Genomic DNA, 24221 nt, shown 5'->3' on the forward strand with positions numbered 1-24221 from the left:
TCACGCAAAAATGTAAATTGACGGAAAATGTTCTCTCAGGGCGTGCGAGGTGTGGACGAGTCTGGTTCTTCAACAGAACAGGTTTAGACAAATTTAGCATCGCATCACTTGCTCACGAATGGGTGCTTTGCAGTGAATGGGTGCCGTCAGAATGAGTGCTGATTAAAAACATCACAAAGATCCACAAGTGCTCCACACCACTCCAGTTCATCAGTTAACATCCCGTGAAGGTGAAAGCTGCTTGTTTAATAAAAACAAATCGATCATTAAGGCATTTTAACTTTAAACCATCGCTTCCGGCAAAAATAACATAATTCATCCTGTGATAAAGTCCATCCACCGTTGTCTTCTCACATCAAACTCCGCCAGCATATTTGTTTATGACTATTGGATTATTTTTTTGCTTGTAAACAGTGTTTGATCTCTGCATGTAACATTTATCTCCCGATTCAGCTGAGCTGACTTTTTCACTGGATAAAGGACTCATTTTTTTAGCTGGAAGCAATGTTTTGAAGATAAAAACATCTTAATGATAGATTTGATTCTTATAAATGCGCAGCTTCTCTTTTCACAAGATGTTAATTGATGGACTGGAGTGGTGTGGATTATTGTGATGTTTTTATCAGCTGTCATTCAGACGGCACCCATTCACTGCAGAGCAAGTGATTCTCTAAATCGGTTCCCATTCAAACAAACAATCAAAACATCTAAAGCTCGTTTCCATCTTTAATGGCCCGAAAGTAAGTACATTTTCATGTTGGGGGCAAATCAATTTTTTAAAAACAGTACATCTAAAATGTGTTGCCTGTAATGCGTTTTACTGCATTATAGTTTTTAAATTATAATGAGAGCATACAAGGTGCATTGCAAGACATAATTCATTCATTTAAATACTTTAATAATGCATTATATTTAATGCCATTCTCCCTTGATTGATCCAATTTGGTGTTTCAGTAGGAAATGCATCAAAAATCTCTTCAAGCTATTTCGTGTAGCCATACAGATAAAAAAAAACGAACACTACATTAGAACGAGTATAGAAAGGTGCAAATGAAGAACAAGATGCAATAAGAAGGGCGGAACGGAGCTCCTCATGAATAGTTGAGTGTACAGAAAACAGTCATTTCACACAAACCGTCGACCCTGGGCACGCTCTTGACTTCTGAAACCCAGCGGTTAAGAATAAAATAGCATAGCGATGCTCAAAGTGTGCAGATATTGAGATGGGTTCTACATAATACACTACAATCGACTCGAGAGGTATTCAACGAGAGCGCGGGGTCAAAATAACCCATCACGCATCATCAAATATACCGAGCGCATCCAGCGCGTGATGTACATTAAAGGGCAGCATATGTTGAGGAGTGAATGATTGAGGGATTTCAAGGATATGGCGGAGCGAAGGCCGGATATATGTGTCTGTTAGAGAATGAGTGATGGGGAGGAATGGAGAGAGGTGGGAGACCCTGCTGTGCCGCACTGACACTCATCAGGAAAGAGAGTGAAACACAGACTGACAGAGAGCAGATTGTTCTCCTGCACACAGAGAGAGAGAGAGGCTTGACACGACATACAGGGGAGTTTTAGAAGTTGACAGCCGAGCTGTGCAATATAGCAAAAAAATATATTTATGTCTAATATTTGTCATCCCTTTTACAGTGAAAAAATAAATGTATAGGTACAGTTTCACAGTGATTTCAGACTTGGATTATACCTCTCCATTCGTCTCGCAATTCAGAAGAAAAGGAAAGACAATTGCGACTTCTCGCAGTTCTGATTTCTTTTTTCTTCTTCTCAGAATTGCGGTTTGTGTCTTGTAGTTCTGAATTTGTATTTGTATTGTTTTTTTTCTGTTTTGTGTGGGAAAAAAAAAGTGAATTACCTTTTTATTTTATTGTCTTATTCCACGGCGAAAATGAGCTTCCGTACAAATCAGTCAAAACAGAATCGTTCGCTCCGGATTCCTAAAAAAAATAAAATCATTAAAAAAACTGTGTTTTCATAAGACACTTAATCATTCATATTTGAGTTTATTTATTTGTCCTACATAGACATTCAAAATATATGCAATGCTAAATCATGTAACATAGTAATATATATATATATATATATATATATATATATATATATATATATATATATATATATATATATATATATATATATATATATATTTAAGTGCAGTGTAGAATTAATATAGATTCACATAATCATTAAGCATAACATGTTTTTTCTTTCTTCCTTTAACTCTCTTCTTTAGCATATATATCACTTTGAAATGTTCAGTCAATGCAAGGAATGCAGCATAGGTGTAAAATGAATTCATATTTCTGCTCTTTGAATAAAAGATCCTCACTCATAGTATGCAAAGCTAAATCATGTAACATAATAATATATATATATATAATTACATGAATATAAATGGACATGTAAAATATATACTGTATGTGTGTGTGTGTAATTAATACAACATATATTATGCAAACAAAAAGTTTTCTTTTAAATGCCATTAATTATTTGACAGCCCTGAGTGCGGTCTGTGTACGTGTTTGTAAACGAATCGATTCACTAAAAGGGTGCTGAATGAGTTCCAACCTTTTCTAGACAGATCTAATTTGAAATGCTTCAGAAAACGTAATGGTTGCATTAAAGTCATTGCAACATTTGCGATGTTGCTTCATTTCAAACAGTATTTGATTCGCCGTGCTGTTCAAGTCAAGACGCTCTTTACAGCATTGAGAAACAGACAGACAGAGAGACAGGCGTCTCGCTGTCATGCGCTGTAATCCATAGACTGTTCAAATGAACGCGGTCAGGCTCAGAGAAGATTAACTTAGACTCAGAATGATGCGAAAGTCTGGAGACAAACACACACAGCACTTACTCCCAGACAGCGCTGTACACTCACACTGTCAATACAGAAAACACCTCAAGGCACCGAGCGTCTTGTTTCGACACTTTCTCAACACTTGTGATGTTAACACGCGTCTTCTGCTCTCAGGGTGGCTGTGGCTTTATCTTATAAACTCAGCAGAACACGATCAGCTACAAACACACACACACACACACACACGGATCAAAGCTGCATTTATTGTTTCAAAAATACAGTATTGTGAAATATTGTTACAATTTAAAACGTGTTTTCTGTCAGAATATATTTCAAATGTATTTATTTCTGAATTTATTCCCGTGATGCAAAGCTGAATTTTCATCAGCCATTATTGCGGTCTTCCTTCAGAAATCATTCTAATATGCTGATTTATTATCAGTGTTAGAAACAGTTGTGCCGCTTAATATCTTTGGATCCTGTGCTACTTATTTCAGGACTTTTTGATGCAGTAAAAGTCAGCATTTCTGCTACATTTTTTAAATCATTACTGCCGATTTAATAGATTCAAAACACCCTTGATGAATTAAAATATTAACTTCTTTTAAAAAAAAATTAAAAAACATAGGTCTACTGACCCCCAAACCACCATTTGTCTCAAAATCAATTTATATTTATTTTTTTGTGTTATGCATTTAATTATTTAAGTGCAGTGTAGAATTAATATAGATTCACATAATCATTAAGCATAACTTCTTCTTTAGCATATATATATATATCACTTTGAAATATTCAGTCAATGCAAGGAATGCAGCATAGGTGTAAAATGAATTCATATTTCTGCTCTTTGAATAAAAGATGCTCACTCATAGTTTATAAGGCACTCGGAGAAGGATAAAAAATCCTTATAAAGGCTTAATAGGCCCTATTTCTTCTACTTGAATAGTCTTGATAAAGGATTTTGAAATCCTATTCTGAGGAGTATGAGTTAATCTAATAAAATCTTATTGTTGTTGGTGTATATTTGCCATAGTGAAATGAAAATCGTGACCGCACTAGTCCCTAGAAATGGCTCTGCTGCCTCATTCTGGATTTTTGTCGTCTTTATTGTGCGCCAAGTCAAAATTGCTTAAATAATGCCATGAAGTAGCATTGGCTTCTCCTGCAGAGAACGCATCAGAGACGAGACGAGAACCTTAGTGCAAGTCAAGGATGGTTTGTTTTATTAATTCATGGCAAAAAAGGGAAAAAAGACTGTTTTGCTGCCAGCCACGCAGGTGTTTTGTAACTCCACATGAGCCCGGGCAGCCACACACACACACACACACACACACACACACACACACACACACACACGCTCGCTTACTCACTTGTCTCAGGCTCAATTATTTATGCATGCAGTATCCAGGTAACCACTCCATCAGGGAGGTAAGACACTATCACACTACTCCCACCGCTGAGACGGACCCAAACATACACATACACACAGGAGGCAAAGACAAAGCCAGGGATAATGTTATGTTAAATCAGTCTGAAAACTCTTTAAAATGAATGAGTCAAGTCACTGCGACCCGAAACCCGAGGGCTTTACTTTTTGATGCCAAAGATGCATAAATATAATGACCCCCGTGGAAGGAAAGCAAAGACTGTGATATATTCAGTAATGTATAAAGATTTACCCGGAAATTAATTAAATTAAATGAAATTAATTTATTTTTTAAACTAAAATACATTTGCAAATGTTTTTTTTGTTGTATTTAATTATGGTTACACCTATTGGTTGTTTATTAGCATGCATATTACCAAAATATTTGTCATTTATTATTGCTAATTATGCACACATCTTATTCTACATGACCTTATTCTACATCCCTAATCAGACCCAATACCTAACTTAACAACTACCTCACTAACTATTCATAAGCAGCATACTTAATAGTTAACAAGCTTTACCTATTCTAAAGTGCTAACAAAACATTTTTACTTCATCTTAACTTTACAATGTTTTTTTATGATACAAAATTATATTTAGGCAGTAGTTATGACCCATTTGTTTCACTTTGACCACTTTTTGAGCATAAATTTGAAAATGCTTTGAGGCACTTGTTTTGTATCTTTATGAGAGATTATTGAAAAAGTGAAAAATAAAAAATAAAATTATATATATATATATATATATATATATATATATATATATATATTATGGATCATGTCCATTATTTTACATATGAAGTGTTAAGGCCTTTAACAACTTTTGTAACATACCAAAGAAATTAAAACAAACAGCAAAAAAACATATGCAGAGGAGCCCCAGAGAGTTAAATGTAATCTTTAGGAAGTCTCAGAATGATTATACTGTGACCTAAATTGTGGTTTGAAACTGTTTCAGTGTATTTTTGTTTTGAGTGGGAAATAGTGTGATATTAAAAATAGCATGCCAGATATTTGCCTTTAATATGTAATTGTGCTAAAGGCAGAAGCAGAAAATGATCGTTTTATCAGATAATTTCTACCCAATATTAGTGGCACGTTAGACATCAGTTTGAAAATCCCCAAATTGCACAAGGACATCTGAGCAGAACAAAAGCATCCTACTGTATGTTTCTGATCGTCCGAATTCCTCGAACACATCTGACCTTGTGAGAGAAAACGTATTTTTTGCTGCGATGGTTTTGAACGTGCTACATCTGAATCCGTACATGCTTTTCATTCAGGCAACTCGAGTGACAGCAATTTACAGCGATCGGTCTGTATCAAGCTGACTTTAGCTCGGATTTGTTCTCTCCTGTCCCTGGAAAAACTAGGGTTTCCCCCCCGTTCACCCAGGCCGTTATGGGAAAGGAATCAATCCCACAGTTTTATTTGAACGGAAAGAAATGCACCGACGTGTGCGAGGAAGAGAAAGAGTGACGATGGGAGTTTTGCAGAGACGCTGCATGATAGACGTGTCTTTAATCCGTTGAGTAGGACTGGCAGATGGATCAAATATGAAGCGAACTGAACAAACGCTTTTTGCAGAATTTGCTGCTCCTCAGAAAAGACTGTTCCTCCACTTGCTGTCAGAGAGTGAGGGAAAGAAAATGTTTTAGGCATGTAAGGGATCGGATTAGGTTTCCAAACAACGTAAGTAATTATTACCAAAGGATGTATGTCATGTGTAGGTTCGAATGGAAATATGAGGACCAAACTTGGTGAAGTAAAACACTGATTAGCCACTTAAACTACCTGTCAAAAGTTTGCGGTCGGTACGATTTTTAAGAAGAAATTCATACTTGTATTCGGCGTTAAATTGATCAAAAGGGACAGTAAAGACATTTCCGATTTTGCCAAATGTTTCTTTTGAAGTTTCTATTCATCAAAGACTCAAAAATAAATCCCACAGAGTGCTAAGCGTTCAATTGGTATGTAACCATTTTAGTTAAACGTTTCTCATTTTCATTCCAAAAACTCATTAAACTAAAATAAAAATGAACGAAAACTATACAGGCATTTAAAAGAAACAGCAAAAACGTGCAACGGAACTACTAAAACTTTAATATGAATAAATATTAATAAAAACTATAATGTATTTCTGATATTAACTTAAAGAGTATGTTTCCATAGCATTGGTTAACTACATTTGTTGAAAACGTGAATTAACAAAGGAAAACAATTCTAAAACATTTGTTTATCTTAATTTCATCTTAATTAATGGACACACATGGTATATTTTTTGAAAATATTTGCATGGATACTGTACAAAAAAACAAAAAAAAAAAAATTGCCTAATTTTTTTGTTGTCAACATGAAATATTTAATGTTAATTTAAGTGACAAACTTAAAATATTTTTTTGTTTTATTTTTATATATATATATATATATATATATATATATATATATATATTTTTTTTTTTTTTTGATCTTGATTAATCATTTGACAGCCCAAATTTTGAATAAGATTAATATATACTGCACCAATTCTACTGTTAGTTAATGCAAGATTAGGACTTTACTGTAAATATATTTTTTTATTGTATTCGACCAATTAAATGCAGCCGCGGTGAACGGAGCTTCTTTCAAAAAAACATTTCGGATGGTAGCGCATTTCCGTTCACTTTTGTTTGCTTCTATTTGTTTATACACACCAGTCTGTAATAGCTGTTAAGCAGATCCGGTCACAAACCCCACAGCCAATCAAAACATGATCTACGAGAGCGGCAACAAATCACAGAAGAGACAGCAAATTGGATTGGTGTAAAGTGAAGATGAGGCCAAGGCAGAAATCTAGCAGGTCACCAAAATAGGCAAAATCACTCTGTGTGTGTGTGTGTGTGTGTGTGTGTGTGTGTGTGTGTGTGTGTGTGTGTGTGTGTGTGTGTGTGTACATGTAATCCTCTTTGTGGCATTAAGAAGCGGCCGCAGTGGACTGAGCAGGGCTGTTTTTCTGCATGTGGACAGATTTCAGACTGCACATCTCAATTATCATGATCTTTATAAAGCTTTTAAGGGCAGCTCAGCACAGCACAACCTCTCTCTCTCTCTCTCTCTCTCTCTAAACCTCTCTCTCTTTCTAAGTCTGGAGGCTAAGTATAGTGGTGGAATGCTGAAAGAATATGGGCGATAATGGGATGAATCAGAAGTCAAGCTGCTGCTGATAATTATTATTATTTCAACAATGAGTCTTTTGTCAGTCCCTCCAAAACGTCCACCCACCTCTTACACTTGTGTGTGTGTTTTAATTTCCTCCTACACAAGCAGGGATCGCCGGCCTCGCTGACACCGCTAGGAAAAGGCCCGCGCAACAGAAGCGTAAAGGTGGTGAAAGTTTGTGAGACGTTCAGGGGGAAGTAGGAAGGGAAATGACAGTTTAGTTGATTGCAGTGCAAAGCGGAGCTGATGCCTCTCGCTGCGTTCCTGGAAACCGACAGACTTTTAAAATACCTCCAAGTCTGCCCATCTTATTTCTTTTTGTCATTCCATTGTCTCGCTTTATTCATCTTCTCCCTCTCTGACTTTCCTCCTCCTTTATAATAATGCATTCACAAGAAATTGTGCTTTATTGCTGGTCACGGTCTAGTTTGTTTTCCTCAGACTCCGTTCTAATAAAATTGCAATATGGATGATGCACTCAGTGACTTTTAAGAAGTTCCTCTCAAACAGACGTGAGCGCATCAACAGGAGCAGCGCTCTCGGCGGCAATTTGCTGGTGGCAGTCTTTCTTTTTTTCTTTTTCCTAGAGTCTTCATTCTTATAAAATTGTAATAGGGATTATTCAGTCAAGGCTTTCTGAAGCTCCTCCCCCCGCCTTCAACAGTTCCCTGTTAATTACAAGACGCTTTTTAGAGACTAATACAGCAGCTAGAGACACCACTCAACTTCAGCACTTTTAAACATCTTCACTCAACACTCATCTGTCTGTCTATCTATATATCTATCTATATCTCTCTCTCTCTGTCTGTCTCTCTCTATCTATCTATATCTGTCTCTCTCTCATCTATCTATCTGTCTAAATCTGTCTCTCTCTCTCACTGTATCTGTCTATCTGTCTAATGTGTGTCATCTATCTATCTGTATCAACATCAGCATTTTTAAACATCTTCACTCAACACTCATCTGTCTGTCTATCTATCTCTCTCTCTCTCTCTCTCTCTCTCTCTCTCTCTATCTCTGTCTATCTATTTCTCTCTATCTCTGTCTGTCTCTCTCTCTATCTCTCTCTCTCTCTCTCTCTCTCTCTCTCTCTCTCTCTCTCTCTCTCTCTCTCTCTCTCTCTCTCTCTCTCTCTCTCTCTCTTCTCTCTCTCTCTCTCTCTCTCTCTCTCTCTCTCTCTCTCTCTCTCTCTCTCTCTCTCTCTCTCTCTCTCTCTCTCTCTCTCTCTCTCTCTCTCTCTCTCTCTCTGTCTCTCTCTCTCTCTCTCTCTCTCTCTCTCTCTCTCTCTCTCTCTCTCTCTGTCTCTGTCTCTCTCTCTCTCTCTCTCTCTCTCTCTCTCTCTCTCTCTCTCTCTCTCTCTCTCTCTCTCTCTCTCTCTCTCTCTCTCTCTCTCTCTCTCTCTCTCTCTCTCTCTCTCTCTCTCTCTCTCTCTCTCTCTCTCTCTCTCTCTCTCTCTCTCTCTCTCTCTCTCTCTCTCTCTCTCTCTCTCTCTCTCTCTCTCTCTCTCTCTCTCTCTCTCTCTCTCTCTCTCTCTCTCTCTCTCTCTCTCTCTCTGTCTCTCTCTCTCTCTCTCTCTCTCTCTCTCTCTCTCTCTCTCTCTCTCTCTCTCTCTCTCTCTCTCTCTCTCTCTCTCTCTCTCTCTCTCTCTCTCTCTCTCTCTCTCTCTCTCTCTCTCTCTCTCTCTCTCTCTCTCTCTCTCTCTCTCTCTCTCTCTCTCTCTCTCTCTCTCTCTCTCTCTCTCTCTCTCTCTCTCTCTCTCTCTCTCTCTCTCTCTCTCTCTCTCTCTCTCTCTCTCTCTCTCTCTCTCTCTCTCTCTCTCTCTCTCTCTCTCTCTCTCTCTCTCTCTCTCTCTCTCTCTCTCTCTCTCTCTCTCTCTCTCTCTCTCTCTCTCTCTCTCTCTCTCTCTCTCTCTCTCTCTCTCTCTCTCTCTCTCTCTCTCTCTCTCTCTCTCTCTCTCTCTCTCTCTCTCTCTCTCTCTCTCTCTCTCTCTCTCTCTCTCTCTCTCTCTCTCTCTCTCTCTCTGTCTGTCTGTCTCTCTCTATCTCCCTGTCTGTCTCTGTCTATCTATCTGTCTGTCTGTCTAATGTGTCATCTATCTATCTGTATCTATTATTCATTGTATCTATCTTTTTGTCTTTATCTATCTGTCTGTCTGTCTGTCATGTACAATGAAGAATAGATACAGATAGATCTGTCATTGTCTTATTTACTTATCCATCTATCCATCCATCCATCCTGCTATCTGCCTTTCTATCATCTGTCTGTTTCTATCATTTGTTCATTCTGTCTATCTATCTATCTGTCTGTCTAATGTCTGTCATATAACTGTCATCTCTCTCTCTGTGTGTTAGTTGTTATTTCGCTCTGCCTGTATTTTGTTGTCTCTATCATTTATTTGTTTCATTTATTTATTTAATAATTTAACAAGATTGCAGTACAAATGATATACTCCGGGATTTCTGAATTCCTCCTTCATGTTTTATGGCTTGTTTGGAGACTCTACTCAGACAGAAAAAAGTGGGACAGCAAAAACATAAAATTGCAATACGAATGTAAATATTTCACATTAAATTGCAAGTTGTTTGTTTGGACTTGGAATGGAATAAACACCTCAGCATGAGCTAAACACACAATTCGCTGCTCACACTCGTTTCATTTTAGGTCTTTATTTGTTTTTTTGTCTTGTCTTCCTAAAGTCTTCACTCTAATAAAATTTCAAGGATTTTCATTTTCTCATCCAGCCCTTGATGTCTCTCATTTAATTGTAAGTTGTATGTTGAGATAACAAACAAACAAACAGCATCGCACAAGCTACGACGCAAAATTTGCCCAGGCCAAAGAAATGCACTGCAAATGGAGGAAACATGCGAGTCAAATTAGTATCCAGTCTAAGACGCGAGCCAACTTGAGGAACAGCGTGCAGCTGATTGCACTATATTTTTTTAAGGATTGCACGATATACAACTCTTTACTTAGATTTGTTTTAGGGGGCTGATCTATGCCGTAAACCCCACTGATATATGCACACACACTGAGCAAAACCCTCTCGCTCGCTGGAACACTGATAACAAATGCTCTTGTTTAACACAAAGCGCGGTAAAAACGATCGCTGAAGGACTCATGCTGTGTGCCTATCAGCTTTTATCAAATAAAGAGTATGTTTTTTCGTTTGTTCATCTGATCTCTCTAGCTCGATGCCGCTGTTGAAATACTGGTGTTTTTAAGAGTGTCCAATATTGTTTTTCACCCCCCTTCAAGTTCTCTGTGTGAGAGCTTTCGTGCGTTACTGTGGCTCGCTGCCCGGATTCATCAAGAATCTGTTTTATATTAGAAATGTATGTGTTGACTACATGTTGAAGTGTGTGTGTGTGTGTGTGTGCGTCAAGCACATCTGTTTCTTTACAAGCATTGGAAACAGAGTTAATCTGATCCCTCCGAAATAAGCTGAAATTCACAGAAAGATCACCATTGTGACTTTGCAGATCAAACGTGCAGTAGAAATGTCAGCCCCGGTGGACAGCAGCGGTACTGCACCGTCATCTCCATCCAGACGCACTCAATCTTCCCGTCCTTTCTTATCACTCCCGATCGTCATACCTCATTTCAAGAGCATTTTATTGGCACGACAATAGACAAAGTTTCGATAAAAAAAGGTTTGGTGATGGCAGTTCTCATCATCTATCTTTCTCCGTCTCACTCGCGCCTCTCTCTCTCTCTCTCTCTCTCTCTCTCTCTCTCTCTCCCCCTTCTGTCTCATCAGTCGCTCTGAGAGCAGTGGGACTTACTAATTTTAGCATACCCACCCCAGCAGCAAGTCTTAGCAAGCTTTGCCTGTGAATACCTCATCAAACTGAGCTGCACTACAAAGAACCTTATCACTCCAGCTTTAAATGTCTAACTGCAAAGGCAAAGATAAGGAGTGGTGTATTAGTTCTCAAAAGAGTGTACTGGTCCGGGGCGCTAATGGCGGACATCACAATGGCGTTTGAACAGAAGGAGAGAGAGAGAAAGATAAATATCTCTTTCCACGCCCAATTTTGGCTACTTTCAAAATGAAGTGCATCTGACCTACATCCAGACCAGAGTTGTGGAAAACGCTAAACTTGAACTCAGATTGGTTGGAATTTGAATCGAAATGGCCACATTCCACAGGAAGCTGAATTGGAATGAATGGAATGGCAGTTCGGTAATTTTTGTATAATTACTTGGGGAATGTTATGTTGCGAATTCAAACCAATTTGAACATGCTGACATTTGAAAACTGGTATATTTCAACTTATGTGTCACATATCGGCTTCATATGCACGGGTTTTCTATTTCATGGGTTTCCAGCCAGAATATCTTTCAATTATTAAATCAAGACTGATTTTCAACAATTAAGTTGAAGTAAGTTTTTACATGAAACAAGTAAATTAATCTGCCAGTGGGATAAGCAAGATATTCTCATTTTCTGTTTGAAATGAGATCATTTTGTTTACCCCATCGGCAGATTATTTAGCTTGTTCTAAGCAAAACGTCACTTAATTTTGACTATATTTTTCACTTGTCTAAAAAAATCTTGATTTAAGAATTTTTAGATATTTTGGCTAGAAACAAGAAAAACTCAACTATGCTAGAAAAGCTTTTTTTTGCAATGTGTGGGCCTGACTAGGACTTAAATAAAATATGAACAGATGGGGGAAACTTGTTGTGTTTTGCAGTATAAATCATAGTTTTCGTTCTCGCATGTCACTCAAGAGTTTTGCACATTTTAGAGAACAAAAAACCCACAAAGATTATTTTTAGTGACTTTTGCTTATGGTTTCGAATCAATCTTTTGCAGCATAAGTCATCACTGTATCAGTCTTTCTCTAGGCCTGTAGAACTTTCAACCAAGATTTAGTCAAGGTGATATTACTTATATATAGTTATATAGTTTTTATTATTACATAGTTGGTCTTGACAAACTTTGCTTTTCTAGTTAAAACAATGCTTTATGATTTACTTTGAATTTGAGGTCATTTTATTGTACTTGCATTCATTATGTTTAATGCATTTCAATTCAGATTCTCCTCAGAATTCAGATTTGATATTTTTATATAGTGAGATTGGGTCTAAAATCCTCGCTGGCGTTCACTGAACATATGGAAAAGCCTGTGTATGAATCATGGGAGCACGTTTGCCACCATTGGTAAGCGATAAGAGCAGCAACGTTTGATTTCATATGTATTTATTTTAGAAATGTTAAAATCCGCTGCCTCTGCATGTCAAACAACATAAACCTATTACAGTAATCCTTGGTCATAGTCACACAGCCTGTTTTATGTAGTTACCGGCTGTTTGGGAAACCAAATGCTCCAAAAGCGGATCGAACCGTGCTGCTGAAATGATCCGTGTGATGCTGACCAGCAGCTGTGCGACCCGCTCAACATCTTTAGACAGTCCGCTACGTCCAGGCGCAGATAAAACACGCTCAGTTTTTGTATTTTGCTGGGAGAAAATCTAAATGTTTAAACATAGTAAAATGTTAAATGAGGCTGAGAGTGCTAGAGTCTTATTGGTGGCTGGAAGAAAAATTTAATTAGCTAAATAAACACTGGGGTTGAGAACAGCTCTGTGAAGTTCTCAGTGAGGGTCTGATGATGCCTGAAATAAATATAGAATGAACAAACAACAGATTTGTTTATCTCATCTGGTTATAAGTTTGTCTTTTTGTTTTATCCATCTATCCATCTATCTATCTATTTACTATTTATTCATCTATCGTTCTATTGACCATTCTATCATTGTCTTTTTTATTTCTTTCCATTTATCTGTATCTATTATTCTATCGATCATTCTATCATTCTGTTGTTCTGTCTCTTTTTCTAACTCCTATCTATCTATCTATCTATCTATCTATCTATCTATCTACTGTTTCATCAGCTGCATCATAATTTTCCTATTTTGTCTTGTGAAACTTTGGTTTTGTAATTAATAATAGTCTCATGTTTATTTTTGTTTGAATTGAATTGAATTGTTTATCCCTGATCATGTTTGTCACCACAATTCAAATGAACTTCCTGATTTAAAACCTCACACAAACCCGGATATGAATACTTATATCAGATTCCCTTCAGAATTCAGATTTGATATAGTTTGGCATTTATGAGGTCGAAAATCTTCACTTGACTGATGGATAGATGGATGGATAGATGGATGGATGGATTGATGGATGGATGGATGGATGGATGGATAGATGGATTGATTGATTGATTGATTGATTCTCATATATCTGGTCACACAAGTGTTTGGTACTTTCAGCCCAAAAATATGATTTTATGCTCTCTTGTTTGTTTCAGATCAACCTTTACCCCCAGCATCCAGCAGCGTGGGTCCAGTCATCGGGGGGATCATTGCAGCCGTAATCATCTTGTGTTTGATCGGCGCCGGCGTGGTCATGTACCACAAACGCCGGCAGAGCATGGAGAACGGAGAGTGAGTGCGAACACCATTCATGTCAAACATCCATTTTCTGCTCTCTCTTTCTCTCCCGGCTAGAACATCCAAGCTATTTTTGTGCTCTTTCGTTCTCAATGCATCTTAATTGGCGTGTTCACGGTATAGCATGCATGCGCACCACGGTTACAGCTAAACATCTCGTTGCATCTCCTTTCCAGAGGCCCCCCCAAACACAAGCCGCCTCCTCCGATGAAGTCTGGCAGCTCGACAGAAATGGTGAGCGGACTTTTCTCCAGCAGTCACCTCTCAGCGCTCACATCTGACATTCTCTTTCAACTCCGACGTATTGAGCTTTCTTCATTATACAATGTTGAGATTACTTACAATTCTCCAGGCTACACGCCGCAATTAAAACAGAGCTGGTGAGAAGACGCGTATGCATAAACCACCATAAAATAGATCTTTGAATTCAGACCTTTGAAGAACAAGCTTAGCTTTGGGACAGGGAGGAAATTCCTATTGCTCAGAATAGGATAATTGCATTTTTCTTTGGCTAATGATTATTTCCTGTTCACTCGGTTGGTACTGGACTACGTTTGAAACACATTTGTATTGTGAAGTAAATGCGAAGCGAAGAGAATGAGAATTCCTAATGCTGCCCTCGGGCCACAGTCAAGAAAGAAAGGGTTAACATGGGGGTAATGTGTATTGATTGAAGCTTAATGTAGAACGTGTGGGTGGAGCTAAATGTGTGTGTGCATGCATGTTTGTGTGTGTGCGCGCATAGGCAAATGAACGCGTACATCATAGGCATCTTTCATCTCGGCTGCCCTAAAAATCTGTGATTAATTCAGCTGTCAGCACCCCTAAAATATGTGATTATGAGATCTCTCTTCATGTTTGCTGAAAATAGCAGCTGCAGTGTGTCTGTGGTTATCTAAATACTGTCTTTGACAAGATGTAAACTTTTTGATTACATTTTTTTTTCTTCCCTAAATAAGATCATACAGAGCCATCCAAAAGACTAGGGTCCAAACTATTTTTAAATGACTTCTTTTATTCATCAAGGATGCGTTAAATTGATTAAAAGAGGGTTAAGACATTCGTAAACGTTCCAATAATCATTCTTTTGAATGTTGCATTCATCAAAAATCCTAAAAAAATGTCACTGTTTACACAAATATTAAGCTGCACAACTGTCACTGATGAAGATGATGATGATGATGAAGATGAGAAGAAGAAGAAGAAGAAGAAATGTTTTTTTGGCAGCAAATCAGGATATTAGAAAGATTACTGAAAACAAGAGTAATAATGATGCTGAAAATTCAGCTTTTGCGTCACAGAAATGAATAATATTTTAATTATATATTAAAATAGAAAACATTTATTTTAAAATGTAAAATAATATAACCGTTTTTACTGTATTTGGTGAGCACAATAGACTTTGGTAGTAAAAAACACTTTATATTTTTGTTGTTTACTCAACCTTATGTTCCATCAAAAAGGTTTTTTGCCCATACAATGAAATGTCAGATGTTATATCCCCCTCCATCGTTTATTAAAATACCTTCTTCTGTGTTCTGCAGAAGATACAAAGTCTCTGGAGTGTGCATGTTGAAATGATCTCATTTCTTTTTTTTTCTCTGCAGCTGAATAAACCACAGGACAAGACCACAACCATCACTGAAACTCAGCCGCTCAGCAACTACGAGACAAGCTACTACGAAACCAACTCTGCAGAGCCTGTTACAGTGAGATCCCCTTTCACTAACTTTGATGTGCAATGCTGAGTACACGTTACTTGAAGAGTTGTAAATCCTCTTACTGTACTTCCCTTTTGAAAAACTTACATCTACGGCCAAAATGCATCACCTAACATAGAATCTTGAGACCTCTCAAATAGTGTCTTTTAGCAATGGTATGTTTCAAAATGTTCCAAAAAAAAAAGTCAGCGGTAAAGACTTTTAAATTGAAAAATACTAAAGTGCAAGCAACAAATGCACTGAAAAGTGCTGTCATCAGGTATCAAGTGAAGTCAGTCAAGTTTACATGAATTAGTAAATTGATTTCCAGTTTAATTCAAATATTTATAAGTAACACGATTAATGGAACCGTTCCAAAGAAAACCGGTATAACTTTTCAAGCAAGTACCGCCAAACCAGACCTCATTCGCCTCATGTCTACACTGTCTGATTGTTCTTTATCCTCTATATAGTGCCCTACCAGCCATTCACCGTATAAAAAAGATTTAAGACGCTTCGGTGATGTCCTCAATTCAGCAAATTCTGAATGCTTATATCTCGTAGAAAGCAAATTTTGTCATTGTTTTGGAGCACACTAACTTACAGAACCTTCCGTGCGTTTTCACTGATCTGATTCGTTAACGTTTCCATTTACACTTGGCCACATAAATGTGTCGTCGCTGTATTCCCAATATTTAAGTCCACGTCAACGAAATTGAAGGATAAGCTCTGCATTTTATTAGTGGTCTGGGCCGCATTCCCGACCGAAGTGTAAATGCATCTGGTTGTTGAAACCACGTATGCAAATGTGGCCAGGCGTAAAACCCCCTACAGATGATCTTAAACCCGACACATTCGCACCACAAGCCAAAAAACGTACGTTTTGATTTCATGGGGACTTTAACAGATGATAGGATAGCACGAGCGGATATTCACACTAATGTTTTAATGAGAATATGAGATTGATCTGAGGAGTGGATGCTGTGCGGTAATCGCAATCGCTCAATCAGTCTCTCCCACATATTAATATACATATTGCGGTGCTTTTGATGCAGTAATACAGTAAGCTTTCAATGGAGACTTACTAGTTACTAGTTCTAAAGTGGCATTTTGGAATTAGTAATGAGGCTTTAAAACTTCAGCTTTAGATTAATCCGTTAAAGCGAGGAAGTAAGGCAGTGAAGTAGGCACTCCGATGTCGAACTGTTATATACACAGCCATGCCGTTATATCATTATATTTAATGCTGCTCACTTTTTTTCCTGGACGCGGAAGTAAGCCTATGGGTGAGGCTATAGGGAAACACTGAGGAAATTAACAATACTGTTTGTACTAGACAGCGTGTTCATAATTAAGATGATACACTAAAATAACACGATAGGACACACCAATTTTCAATATCAAGTAGCAAAACGAACTTCTTTGTACAGCTAAAAATAGCCGGATAAGACCGGAATATAAACCCATAAAATGTACAAATGACGGCCCCGTTTTTGCGTCAGGAACAAGGTGGATATAGCGGTGTACTGATGTCACGGTGGGTAGTAAAGACCCCCCGTCTTACAGCAGGCGGTTTGTGTGCAAAAAGCTAGTGACTCATAGCGATGTGTGGCATGTGCTAACACTGCCAAAGGGTCTTTTATGTGGATTAATATGATGAGCTGGTTATTTCATCAGCTGTGATAACCGTAAAGTCAATTACTACAGCGGGTCTGTGTATGAAGGCCAGACTGAGACGCGCACCTTTGTGATCAAATCCCCAGGGAACTCGGTTTGGGCTTTCAATAAGTGCCATTTATTGTTTTAGGTGATTTAGCTTGCAGCGGCGGGCATTATTCAGCCTTTAAGAATTGGCTGTTTAATTTGCATATTTGTATTGAGTTGGCCACACCCCAAAAGGAAGTTGAGCTGGAATGACTGGAGGCGTTTAGTGCTTTTATTTGATTTGATTTCAGTAAAATTACACACAGGCACACAAAAGAGGAATAATTGTGTGCTTTAATCATTGTGTGTCATTAATCATAAATATTGTTTCCCTGATATGTAATAATATGAGCAATACAGGCATTATAATCAGACTTGTACTTTGCCGGAAATAGTGTATTTCTAACACGGTCCACAAAATAAAAGTTTTCTATTATTTATTAAATGTATTACGTATATATTATATTACATAATGTTTTTATATTGTTAAATTTACAAAATGTAGTATTAATATTATTTGTAGTTATTTATAAACAAGTCCTATTTATTATTATTTAAATGTTTTGTTTTTATATATTCATAAATATGAGGTATGCATAATCATTTTATTTTATTTAGTTATGAATTATGAGTTATGTTTAATATTAAAAAACTGTATTATATTTTAAATGTTACGTATAATATAATGAATGTATTTATAAATATAAATGATATTGTTATAATATAAAATATATTGTTTTTATTTACATGTAAACCTACAAACGTTTATTTATCTATTTATTTAGACGTCCTATATAGCATGAGCACACATTTATGGGTAATTCATATTGAAGAATGAAATGCATTAATACAACTTTATTAATGTTTAATTCCCTCACACGTTACATTCAATTTCACAGGTAAATAATTTCTATTCTGAATGCCACTCATCCTTTATAGACCAGCTAAAGGCTGGGAAATCTGCTGGAATAACTGTTATTAGACTATCACCAAGAAAAATAGTCCCTTTCTCCGTCCAGACGTTTAGAAAGAGGTTAAATGACCGGGCCTGAAACTGGCATCACCTTATAGCCGAGAAATAAAAAAGAACATTCACGTAGCATAATTAGAAACCAACTTTTGCTTCGTTGCTCAGACAGCGATACACACACACACACACACACACACGCGCACGCACGCACAAGATAACCATCACACTATATTAGCACTTTTAAATTAAATTTGGGCTCACTGCGAGTCAGGAGGTGAAGTGTTCTATCAAACCGTTTTATCTGCTGAATCTTCATTCGGTATCAATTAACTCTAATAAATAAGAATGTGCGCTTCTGTTCTCCAGCTATTATACTGATGCTTAATGGCCGATTGAGGAACTATTAAATTAGCATTAGTAGCACCTCAGTGATTGTAATGAATTGTGAATGTGTGTACGTGCGGCTTGTTACATGCGTCTGAACCGGACGTGTGTGTGTGTCGTGACGGACCTACATCTCTGCTGTTACGATCAGAGGAGCTGTCTGAAATCTTGTCACCGGGAGTCACAGTTATTGGTTTTAATTTGTTCGTTCATTATCCTTAATTTCTAAAGATTATGCATTTTAAATAAGTTATTGCATTATTTATCTGATATTAAATTTTAATATTATTAAACATGCATTTATTGTATGTGGATTAGGTATATTAAATGTAATATTAAATGTTATCATTTATTTAAAAAAATATATATATATATATATATATATATATATATTATATATTTATAAGTATGAATGATCATTATTTGCACTTTACAGATTCCAACTATTGCAACATTATTTTAAAAAGTAGTAAAATAGAATAATTATTATTATACATTTTAATATATTTGTTCTCAGTCTACCTAAAATATGAATAAAAACATAACATAAATATGAATTATGAACAGATTTGAACTTTATTTTCATTATTTATAAATATGTTGTTTAATATTATGCTAGTATTATTAAACATTTATTACGTATGAATTATGTATAATATAGTGTAATATTAATACTTTAATGTTATCATATAATTATGTATATATGAATTATGTATCCCATATATATATATATATATGTGTGTGTGTATATAAACGTTATTTATAAAAACATAATTATCAACAATTATTATTATTTTATTTTTTTTTATTTATTTATGAGTTAGTATATAGAAATACATATGGGCAATTCCTAATGTTTTTTTTCTTTAAGGTCTACAGGTCTCTGACTTGAACCGTTTGATTTGTGTGTGCTTCAGGATCTAGACGATGACAACAGCGGCCCTCCGGCGAACAGCGGCACCCCGACTGTCTGGGACGGCTCGGGACACCCTCCCGAAAAGGACGACGCCGCCGACGAGACCCTTCCGCCGTACAAACCAGCTGACCAGAACGACGTCGATGCTAGCTATGCTAATGTAGCCCGCGACGAGAGTTTCGTGTCCTCGGCCATGCTGGTCTAAAGACGTAGGCTGTGCCTGCGGTTTGCACTGCCACCGTCCTGCCCAGCCGCGGACGCCCGTTACAGCACGGCTCGGGCACATCCAAAATCACACAGCCTGGTGACATTTCTTTCACACGTGGCTAACTGACCTTTTAACCTATTCTCATGGTTTTGCGGATGGTGCATGTAACATTTATACCTTTGGACCATATCGGATTTTGGACATTTGATAATGAAGAGCTTCTTAGTACTTTAATCGAGCAAACTTTGATCGGCAATTAATAACGGCTAAACAAAACCATGAGAATTGGTCGTTATTCACTTTTGGTATATTTTAATCCTGTTTATGTTGAAAAACATGCACAGCAAACACAGCGAGAAAACGTTTAATTTTCCTGAAAGGTCTGAATATGAAAAATTGCTTTGAGTATTTTAAAATACACTGCATATACTGTCAAACGTCGCTTATGTTTTATGATCCGTATCTTTTTGTTTCGCGATCTCGGTGTAGTGCTCTTTTAAGCTCCAGCTTTCGTCGGTTTCGTGCGTTAACTTCTGTGATGAGGGGACGAAGTCTTGTGGTATATGCAATGTATTTTACATACAGCAAAAATGTATTTTTATATTTTATATTTGATGTCATTTCGATCGATTACGTCACCTAAAAAACAGATGTACGCATTATTTTCTTATTTTTGTTTCTTCGGTTGTTCGGCGTGTTCATCGTTTTTGAAAAGTACCAAATAGGTTCTGTACATAATATGAGTTGATAATATATATATAGTCAGTCTAACACGCGTTCAAAAAAATATATAAAAACAAAACAACAACAAACAAAAAAAAAAAAAAAAAACGAAAAATGCAAAGAAATCCAAAAATACCAGTGGGGTGCAAAAGGAAAAAGTGTACACTTTCTGAAACTTTCTTTTAACGGGTATTACTAAAGTCGTATGCTGATGTTTTACTTATTGATACGTGTGGATTTTTGTTACTGTATAATCTGCATGGCATGATTGGTTGCTTTCCTAAAAACAGTGGGCACCTGTCACAACCTTTCCTCGCTCCCCTGTTTTCTGGCCATGAAAAGCACAATATGCATATAGAGACGTTGAAGGAGACGAGGTTTGGCAAGAGTTTAATTTTCCGCCTTCTGATGATAAACGTTAATGTTAAAGACCTTGTGAAACGAGTTGACGAGCACACTTTTCTTCTGTATTGACGTTTCCTATTGATGCTTCATTTTAGAAGGACAAAAACATAAAAGATCAAGTCCGTTTTAAAACAGTCGTTGGGCTTACATCACATGAATTGTTACTAGTCAAGGCTGACTGCATTGTGGGCGGGACATTGTCATCAAAAAACGTTTTTAAAAACGTGCAGTAAAACGGTAATAGTGAAATGTAATTACAATTTACATTTTCTTTTCCTATTTTAATATATATTAGCGTGTGGTTTATTTCTGTGACGCAAATCTGAATTTTCAACATCAGTTCTTTAGCGTCACGTGGTCCTTTAGAAATCATTATAATATGCTGAAAAAACTATTTGCTGCTTAATACTGTTCCATATAAAAATGTCGTAATAAAATACCATTTCAAACATTTATAATGTTGCAAAAAACTATGCATTTCAAACAAATGTTATTCAGTAAACTTTCTGTTTAACATCTATGATTGTGTCCACAAAACTATTAGGCAGCAAAAACCTTTTCCAACACTGATAATAATATCTTTAATTAATAATAAATAATAATTAAGCAGCAAATCAGCATATTAGAATGATTTCTGAAGGATCATGTGACACTTAAGACTGGAGGAACGGTTCATAACGATGAAAATTCAGCTCGGCATCACATTTTTAAATATATTACAACTGGACAGTTATTTGTAATACTTTTTCATAGTATTGCTATTTTAACTGTATTTTTTGATTAAGAAATTAAATAAATAAATTGAGCCTTGCTGAACACAGGACGTTTCTGTTAAAACTTCTGGCCGCTAATGTATATATTAGTTTCAAAGTGAACCGGCATGAATTGAAAGCCAGAAAAATCAGATTTTGATTTTAAGTGTTTTTTAATAATATTCAAATGCACTGTGTATCACTGATTTCTTCTTGGCCACAGCGTTTCAGTCGTGTTTGTCCGACCCAACATTATCATTACTGCTGTCTTATTCCTAGTTTTTCTCGAAAAGAAGTGTCAGCTTTGACTGTAAGACAATGCACACCTCCTTCTTAAAGGAACAGTTCACCCAAAACCCACTGATGTTGTTCCAAATGATTTAGTTTCTTATGTGGAACGCAATGATGTTTTGGGAGGGCGAAAAAGTTTACTACTGACAGACTGAACTGTAATTAATATTCACTGAAAGTCCTGCCTGTTTTGGTAAAGGTTTACTTTCACTGTACGGAAAAGAGCAGCTATAAACGTGCTTTTGTGTTTTCCACGGACAAAGCAAGGCATGTCACTTTTCGAAAGACACAAGAGTGAGTTTATTTTTGGGCGAGCTATTCCTTTAAAAGAAAAACGAGAAACAGAAGCAGTATATGAAAGATCTTCTTTTTCTTTTTTTCACTGGCCTTTTCGCTGGTTCTTGGATGGCATGGCAACTAATTCCATTACTGTTCATGTCTTTCACTCTTGAATGTAATCTTTGCACATCCACTTAAAGCTGTCGATAGATCATCGTGTCATAGTGTCTGAATACATTGTTGTAATTGTGCCAAAGAACTCATATCAAAACCGTAGTGATGCAACGAACTAAAGACTCGCTAACAGGTTACCGAAGTGATAAATGGAACGGGCGGACGGCTTTTTTAATGGTCACCTGGAGCGGAAGCCTGCACATTCACAAAGCGCATAAAATGCAGGATCTTTAGACGGGCGAATGGATGAATAGGTGTGCAGGCCCCGTGACAAACACAGAGCGATCGATGGATGGATGGACGGTACAGTTCACCTAGATGAATTAACAAGCCCTCCTCGTTCTTGATTAGCCATCGATCACATTCGCCTCCTGAACTTCGGGCCTGTTGGACGTCGTAGAAAATTACAGATTCTCGCCAAACGTTTATTCTCGACACGACGCGACGATCTTTCACCCGTCGTCTCGGTTTAGCTGAGTTGTGGTCTCGTCACTGTTTCTGATAAAGGGAATGTACGTCTGCATGCTGCATGAGATTTCGGCTACGCTTGCGTTATTCTCACGCGCAAACAGGCCGCCTTCACGCAACCGTCATTCGCTAAAATGGTGCAGTATTAGACAATCACTGTATGTTATACACTCTTCAGTAAGGGTTTTTTGTCTTTTAAACTGTGATATTTTTACTTTTTTGAATGTTTTATGTTATTCTCGAATGTTTCTGTCTTGTGTACATTACATGCTAGTGTAGTTTTAAACGATATTTGCCATTTTGAATTTTTTAAGACAATCAAAGGAACGTTAAATGGATTGTTTGGCCGGGAATGACATTTCTGTCATCTCTTACTCACCCTCGTGATGTTCCAACTTCTGCAAAACACAAAAAGGAGATATTTTGAATGTTTCGGCTGCGGTGGAATAAAGCAGAAGAAATCATTCACGCGTGTCTAGTATAACGTAAGGGCAAATAACTGAAGACAGGATTTCCATTTTCCAACGAACAATCTCTTTAACAAAATAGAGGCCCTCTAAAATTAGTCTTTGGTTACAGAACAACTCTCGTCATTCATCAAATGTATTCTTCAGCAAAACAAACACGCTTTATTTGCCATATGTCTATACTACATTATCACAAATCATATCAGAGACCGTTTCAAAGTCATCTGCCACGTGTTTGCTTGCGCGCTGCCCTGTCATCGTCAAGCCAGATGTGCCTTTGTTACTTTGTTTTGAGCCATTTTACTGACAGATTTGTTTTGCCTAAGACAAAAGGAAATCATTGACTGTATAGACCGCCCAAAGGGGAAAATTGTGACTCTTTTTATTTCAAATGTTCATTTTTTTGCATCTAACTTCTTTACCGACTGGGATTATTTTATATGCATAAGCAACTTGTTCTATGTTTTATGGTTCATTGTGATGTCTAATAAACTATAAGCCAGATCTCATGCTGTTAGGCGTCTTCTCTATCATCTAGAGCTATTGTCATTCTGAAATCCCCGCGTAATATACTGCCGTTTGTGGGATATTACCAAATGCCAAAAAAGTGTTTGGCATCCGCTTATTGATTTACCATCTGGGAGACCTTCACAGGATCTGGTTTAACTCCTGAACTGTGAAAATGTCAGACTCTGAAGTCAAACATCAGCCTGCTGTCTAAACTTTTAAGAGCAAGACTTTAGGTAAATACAAGTTTAGATGATTTTAGAGCATCTCGTTCTGTTATGTCTGGAAGACGACAAATGCATAATGTAATACACCTTTTTTTGGTAACAAACAAACTAGAGTAAAAGCTTGGGAT

General features: G+C 37.0%; 1 protein-coding gene across 1 annotated transcript in view; it reads left to right on the top strand.

Moving 5' to 3' along the window:
- Nucleotides 1-23863, top strand: part of pvrl2l (PVR cell adhesion molecule related 2 like) — a 138778-nt gene extending 114915 nt beyond the window's left edge. Inside the window, exons 7-10 of the mRNA XM_043237688.1 lie at nucleotides 13777-13912; nucleotides 14095-14152; nucleotides 15526-15627; nucleotides 19594-23863. Coding sequence (XP_043093623.1) covers nucleotides 13777-13912; nucleotides 14095-14152; nucleotides 15526-15627; nucleotides 19594-19797 — 500 coding nt within the window. The 3' untranslated portion in view covers nucleotides 19798-23863. The remainder of the gene's footprint in view (nucleotides 1-13776; nucleotides 13913-14094; nucleotides 14153-15525; nucleotides 15628-19593) is intronic.
- The last annotated feature ends 358 nt before the right edge of the window (nucleotides 23864-24221 follow it).

This window comes from Puntigrus tetrazona, chromosome 4 (genome assembly GCF_018831695.1).
Source record: "Puntigrus tetrazona isolate hp1 chromosome 4, ASM1883169v1, whole genome shotgun sequence".
Taxonomy (NCBI): domain Eukaryota; kingdom Metazoa; phylum Chordata; class Actinopteri; order Cypriniformes; family Cyprinidae; genus Puntigrus; species Puntigrus tetrazona.